The following is a 7,421-nucleotide window of genomic DNA, read 5'->3' on the forward strand; positions in this document are numbered from 1 at the left end:
TACAACCAATTTACTTATTTTCCGACCGATTTCGGTCGGTATTCTATGGACGGATTTTGCCAGTTTTCTAGTAGTGTCATCGTAAAGTTATGTTTCAACAATTGTTATCAATATATTACAGCTTGGAGATCTAAATATGATAGCAAATACCATACATTTATTATTAATTAATACATATGTTTGTCAAAGTCGACAAATCCTAACATGAAATATAAAATGTATATATTAATCATAAATCAGAAAATATCTTACACAATTATTTTTTTTGGACATCATGGCTCCATTTATTTTTCACTATTAGTACATATATACGTAAAAGAACGGTATGAAAATCCTTATTTTTAGACAACCGGTGATGGCTTAGCAGACTGCATAAATTAAATTATCATGAGAGAGGAGGAATACTTTGTTCATTCCTAAAGAAATTTGTTGGATCAACTTTAGTCTTCACTTGCACCAATCTATCAAAGTTGTTCTTGAAGTATTTCTCTCCCCAGATTTTTGCTTGTGCATAGCTTGTGTTTCTTTTGTTGTTCACTCCCAAATCAAGATCTCTGTAGTTGAAATAAGCAGCTCTTGGAGATTTGGACACATACCTAGCCATATATCGATAAAGATTTCGAATCCAAGCTATATGTTTTTTAGAACTTTCTATTTTTTCCCAAGCCACCCCATAATGGATCATAAATATATTTCCAGCTCTATGTGGGAATGGAGTTTCAGATTCTATGAAGTCATTCAATTTTCCTCCGTAAGGACTGAGTTGTAATTCGGCTAAGTTTTCATCTACTAGGTTGAACAGTTTCCATATACCTTTGAGACCATTTATAGAAATTGGTTGTTGGACATAATCTGATTTCCCTTTAAAGTATCCCCTTTGAGTAGCTGTGATGTTCCTATTTAGTAACACATCAAGTGATGTGCCCCTAGGGAAACCAGCAAAGAAGAGTATAGATTCGATCCAACTCATCTCAATGCAATCTTCTTTCACCAACCCTAGTTCGGGGAAGCTCTTTTGCATTTCGTGGAGGATTTCATCGACTCCTCCAACGAACATGGTAGTGAAAGAGGCGTGGACAGTCCTTTGCCCGCGCCGAAATGGAGATTCACTGCTCCTCAGGAAGAGCCTGAGGAGGAGATTGTCATCAACTTTGTCCGCGATATGTTGCCATTTGTAGACAAGTTGAGTTGCATTTTGTTCTAACGTCCGTGTCACGTTGAAGACCGTCACCTTTTCTGGAATATCAAGTAATCTCACCTTCCATGAAATAATGAGGCCAAAGCTAGTCCCTCCACCTCCTCTAATAGCCCAAAAGAGATCTTTCCCCATTGATTTTTTATCCAATATTCTTCCGTTGGCATCAATTAGCTTAGCATCAATAATGTTATCAGCAGCAGTACCGAATTTTCGAGACATCATTCCATAGCCTCCACCACTAAAGTGTCCTCCAACACCAACAGTAGGGCAAACCCCGGCAACAAAAGCTAGTGTTTTACTTTTCTCGGCGATTCTATAGTAAACTTCCCCTAAGGTCGCGCCAGCTTGAATCCAAGCAGTCTTGTTTTCGGTATCAATGGAGATTGATCTTAGGTTTCTAAGATCAATGATGACAAAAGGGGTTTCAGAAATGTAAGAAAGGCCCTCATAGTCATGTCCACCGCTTCGAATTCTAATTTGTAAGCCATGTTTCTTGGAGCAATGTATAGCTGCCTGGATTTGAGATTCGTCTAAAGGAGTGAAAATAATTGATGGTTTGAAGTCGGAGGTTATCCTTAGGTTACTTTCAAAAGAGTTCAAAATGGTGGAATATGATGAGTTTTTAGGTGTGTAGATGATTTGTGACATTGAATTTGAGTTCATAGTTTTGTGAGAAAGGCATTCAAGAAAGTCATGATGGATACTTGCTGAGGTAAACCATGTTGATGAAAGGCAAACTGAAAGAAAGAGAAAGATTTTGAACTTGTTGAAAGTTGTCATGATTTCTTGTTGCAAAGTTTGATGGTGAAATTGGAAACAAAAGAAGTTCTATTTATAGTTTTGGCTTGGGCTAAAAGAAGCTCAGTTTCAAACCCTAGGACCACGCGTGGTATGAAATTTTAATGCTTTCACCTACCTCTTTCGTGTAACATTTCCTAATTTGTGGTAGAATTGTCAACGAATTTCTTTAGTTGTAAAATTAAAGTTGAAGTCTACGTGCATGCATATATTTTTCTCTATTGCTGTTAACCATGTAAACCTATCATTTTTTTCAGCAGAAACTAACACCCCTAAGTGCTAATTAAAGATTAAAGAGTATATAGTAGCTGGGCTGGTGTGTTCTTTCACTAAGTACTTGTTATTTCTAGATTCATTCTTTGTTTTAACAATCGTCATTTAGTTTACAAACTTGTGAGCTAAACATGAAAATTGATGGGCAGAAATAGTCGTTTTACCTTGGAACATACGTTCTTCCAAAGTGTAAATGTAGTTGTAATTTTTCCGTGCAAGAAAAGTATATCCATTTTAAAGACTGGTCATTTTTATTATTCATGAGTATAAAAGATGTTCACGCTTCCTCACGTTTTTTGGTCGTAACATGTAATAGTATTTAAATAAACTAATCCGAGAAATATCTTCTAGATTTGATTAAGACACCTACTCTTGCATAATATTGGAGTCACTTACCAGCCATAATGAGAATGCATTCTGGAGTACTTTTTGCTCTTTCTTTTCAGAAATATATTCCTTATTCAGTTGGTGAAGATCGATAGGTTCGCGATTAGAGTAATTTGTCAATATATTACATCGCTCTTAATTAATAAAGAAACTTATGTGAAAAAATTAACATTTCCTCTGCATTTAATGGAATATACGAACATAATGACTAAACAAATACTCAGTTCCTTAATTTAAACTTTTGTCCGACTTGACTTTTCAAAAGTCAAATTAAACCTTAATTTAAAAAAGCGCATTTTTATGAAAATTGATGGGTTTCTTTTTTCTTTCTTTTTCTGTCAAATTTATTATATGAATATTGTCCCAAAAATAACTTTGATCATATCCACTTTGACATTTAAATGATAAATATTGACAAAGATTATGAGATAAAGCTAATAATTTTCTTAGATACTATCTGATGGAAAATTATGTTCCACACATGATCATAAATCCTTTTTTCCACATATTATACATATCTCTACGGGTGAAAAATGAGAGTGCAGAATATTCAAGACTTGTAATTGTGGTCCAACATACGTGCGTAAGTTATATAGTCTATTCTCACAAATACTTACTGCTCCATATATGATCTGTTTTTTTTTTTTTTAATTGTTATCATTTGCAAGCTTTAGTCAATATTTTACGTTTATGCACAACCGCATCACTTTTCGAACTTATTGGTAAAGAAATTTTTGTTTAATTTCTTTTCCTGCAAAGCATATTGGCAACATTATATTTGGTCTAATCAACAGTTTTTCATTAGGACAGATCATGAAAAGGTATTCGAAGAGCCAAGGTAAGTTGAACAAAAAAGCATTTTCTTAATATAAATGGGAAGAGTACATAAAAAAAAATAATGTGATTGCCGATACTCTAGTGATTTTAATTTTCACCAAGTCCTTAGCGCTTTTGGTCGATTTGTATACTTGAAGATCTATGTGGTCAGGGTATGGAACAACTTTTTGTATTTTATTTCTTGTCACCCACAAACAGAAAAATATGACTCTTCAAATAATAATAATATCATGTAAAATGGACGGATGATTATTATAATTTTGTTGATTCAATAGTTAGTTCATAGACATTATGTTTTAGGATATGCATCTTTTCTGGAAATTGCACCAATTGATAAAAGAGGTGAAAGTAATTAGGAAGCATCGGTGGAGTGTGGACCATCCCAACTCAACACCAACAAAAAAGATGGGTTAAAAAAAATCCAGAGATCAAGTTCCTTATAGGGAGAAAAATGAATAATTCAACATATACAATATGAATATAGGGCCAAAAGAATAATAAAGTATATGAACCACAAAAAAGTTAACTGCTGGTACCAAAAAAGCTGAAATAAAACTCCATCTTGATTCTCTTCACATAAAACAGAAATTTGTGATCTCAAATTGCTGATTTCTTGATCTTGTGTCGGTAAAACGCCTTCTTCTTCTTGCTAGAAGTGTTCTTGATTGTCAGCACAATCTTTCCTGCTTCATTGTTCTTGAATGTGTTGCGAATCGGCGAGCTCAACTTCTTCTCCTTCTGAATGATAATTGTGTAAGAGTTGTCATCCTCTGGCACAAATTCCTCCTTATAGCTCACTTCCCCGCCCACAATTGTAACATCCCAGATAAATGTACTTCCCACCTGACATAATTTTAATAGAAATTTAAGTGCCAAAAGAAATTCAGCATCACCATATAATAAAAGGGAAAGATAAAGTCTCAACATAACCAAGATTTCATTCCCAAAGTTACCTCTGCTGCAGGTATTTCAATGGTTTCAGTTGATCCAGCTTTAAGGAGAATTTCTGAAGCTTCACAGTCAGAGGCTGAAAACTCAAAGTCATTCTCCCTCTTGAGTCCACCATATTGAATTGGGATTTCTTGGATTGGAATGTACCTGCTCAACCCAAACAGTTCAGCATTAGCATCCAATGGACTAAAAATAAAAATTTCGCATTTCAGAGACTAGAAGTGCTACATAAACTGAACTCGTTAGAAGTTTAAGAAACAGGAAAAAAGAAGCTTACTTAAACAAGGTCTCAGTGACCTTGGCAGGACGAGCAAAAACAAATTTGCTTTTGGTTCTTTGAGTTAGGAAAGGAGAAAGCAATGACTGGAAAGCATAATACCAAAATGGAACATTGATGAATATCTGAAAAAACAAACAGGTGAAATTGTCAGATCAACACTATTAAGATTTATAAAATATTCTCATTACCAGTCTCTATCTTAGCCAAAGTAAGATACATTTCACAACCTATATTTCTGCAAAATGTTGTCACACGATCCTGTACAGATATTTTCGGAGCGTCCGAGCAACATAGTTCTCAACTATATATGCTTGCACTTTATTCTAAGAACTCACTAACTGAAAGTAAAAACAAGGAAGATGAAACTGAAGACTCACATTTTTTGCAACAAATTCAGGATAGTTATCCTGAAGAAGATCAACAGCTTGTTTTGTAGCAACCCTGACCTCTTTCTTTGATGGTCCAGGGGAGTTCTTCAGATCATTAATCTGAAGCAGTGAACTGATACCTCCAGCCTTGAAATCAAGCTTCTGAATACCCTTCTCCATTAATTGCACCCTCCACCTCAAGAACTGCTTACGCTTCTCCTCCGTCCCGAATGTCTTGTTATACAGCTCTTGATCATCCAAAACTCCAAAAATGTTGTAACAAATGGGGTGTCCTTGGTTATCAGTTCCACTCATGTAAGCAGTTGGAGCAAGATCTGACCCTAGATCTTCCTCCAAGATGGATTCGATCTTAAAATCCTTCCTCCACTGGAGTGTTTTCTTGAGCATTTCAAAAGATTCATTCACTTTGTAATCCCTTGCTCTCAAGAATTTCAAGAGAATTACATTGGTTTTCTCATCCCCTTTGCTAGGCAAAAGGGGTACACCCCAAATGGAGATCTCTTTATCCACTTCATCAACATCCAAATCACCCTCCTTCTCGTCCTCTTTATTTTCCTCATTCTTTGTCTCTTCCTCTTCTACTTTCTCAACAACCTTGTTCTCATCATCTTTCTTTTCTTCCTCTTCACCTGATGGTGATTTCTCTAGGGACTTTTTGGTGGTACTCTCTTCTTTTTTGAAGAGGGTGTTACCAAGAATGGCCTCCTCGAGCTTTGATTTGAGATCATTCAAGGCCTTCTTCTCATTCTCTTTGAGATCAGAGAGAAAGTTGCTCTCTTCTCTATAAGAAGAGCTCTTCTCCATTGCCTTTGGCTTGGTCTCCTCCTCCTCTTCTTCTTTTACTTTCTCATTCTCAACCTCCTCAACAATCTTCTTAGCCTCTAATTCTTCTTTTGGAACAACTACCTCAGCTACTTGAGTTGCCTCAGATTGCACCTCTACAGTCATGTTAGATTGATAAATAACACAAAATTTTGTATTGGATCTTGGCAATCACCTCCTAAACAGCTGAAAATTTAAGAATGTGAGAGAAAATTTGGGACCCCTATCAAATGCCCTAAAAATAGCCAAAAAAGTACTCATAATACAACAGTCATCTCTCAGTCCCAAACAAGTTGGGATTGGCTATATAAATCGTGACTATGTTCCCCATTTAAAACCATCTCAAGCAAACATTTTATAAAATAAAAATGAAAATGAAAAATATAGAAGTTCTCATCTCCTACTAGCATAAGAATCTCTAACAAGATGTAATTGAAACCCCCTAACTAAACCACCGTAAAAGATAAAGAAAATGTCACAAATTTTCTTACTACAAATTGTTCTAAAAACCAAAGAAGCAGCTCCTGTGAATTCATTTCAGAAGTAGAAAATTGAAACTTGGAAAATGTCACAATTTACTAGTCAGGCGAAACCAGAATTTGAAGTGTATGGTTTGTTCTAAACTAATAATTTATACATATTAAATGAATTATTTAAGATAAATATAAAATTTGGACCCAAAATTATTAGATTAGGCCGAACTAGTAACTTAGTCTCTAGCTCCGCCATAACTCCCTTATGTAAACATATCCGTTTAACAAAATCAGCAAATTCAACAACAAATAGTGAGAAAAAGAAAACTCGAAACCATAAAATTGAAGAGAGAGAAAAAAGGAGTAGCAAACTTGTGATTATTAAGGGAAAAGAAAGAAAGGAGTTAAAATTCACCTTAGGGACTTCAACGAGCTGCTCTCTGTCAATTCTCACAATCGCTCTGTCGTTTGGGAGGTATTTGGGATGAGAAGTGAAGAGGGGTTTTGCAACGGTTATATATTTTTTTGAAAATCTCAAAGTGTTTGTGGGGCCCAAAACGGTCTAATTTAATTTGTAGGGTGACACCGCACCGCAGGCATGTTAGAGCCGTTGGAGGATTCTTTTTTTTCTAGGCAGTAGGCTGTATTCCAGCAAACGTGATTTGTCCTTAATCATGTTTTTGGCCCCACAACCAACATTTTATTCGCTAGGCTTTAATCATTTGACTCGGTCCAACTCCCACATTTTAGTAAGAAAATGTCAATTTTTCTGACACAAATTGGCTCTTAATTAAGTAGTACGAGTAACTAGTAGTAGTAGTAATAAAGAATATTCCATTATAACTCCAGTTTCACAAGGAAAAAATTGAAAGAAACCCAAAAAAAAAAAAAAATTAGATCATATAAACAAAGCTTACTAACTCAAACATCTCTCAATAAAGAAATACGAGTAAACTAGAACAATATAGTAATTGAGACAAATATATAAGAGGGAGAATGGTTTTGTTATTTCT

At 35.1% G+C, this 7,421-nt stretch overlaps 2 protein-coding genes across 2 annotated transcripts; both read right to left on the bottom strand.

Annotated features, from left to right (window-relative positions):
- Positions 1-200: 200 nt before the first annotated feature.
- On the bottom strand, positions 201-2,011 carry LOC104094191 (tetrahydroberberine oxidase-like). Its single transcript, XM_009600069.4, has one exon. The coding sequence runs from the start codon at positions 1,976-1,978 to the stop codon at positions 386-388; it is 1,593 nt and encodes a 530-aa protein (XP_009598364.1). The 5' UTR covers positions 1,979-2,011; the 3' UTR covers positions 201-385.
- Positions 2,012-3,903: 1,892 nt separating this feature from the next.
- LOC104094192 (patellin-4) lies at positions 3,904-6,956 on the bottom strand. The gene is made up of 5 exons (XM_009600071.4): positions 6,824-6,956; positions 5,102-6,121; positions 4,722-4,846; positions 4,447-4,591; positions 3,904-4,336 (listed from the first exon to the last, which is right to left on the bottom strand). The coding sequence occupies exons 2-5, from the start codon at positions 6,059-6,061 to the stop codon at positions 4,091-4,093; spliced, it is 1,476 nt and encodes a 491-aa protein (XP_009598366.1). The 5' UTR covers positions 6,062-6,121; positions 6,824-6,956; the 3' UTR covers positions 3,904-4,090.
- Between the last annotated feature and the right edge of the window lie 465 nt (positions 6,957-7,421).

Source organism: Nicotiana tomentosiformis, chromosome 2 (assembly GCF_000390325.3).
Source record: "Nicotiana tomentosiformis chromosome 2, ASM39032v3, whole genome shotgun sequence".
Classification (NCBI taxonomy): Eukaryota; Viridiplantae; Streptophyta; class Magnoliopsida; order Solanales; family Solanaceae; genus Nicotiana; species Nicotiana tomentosiformis.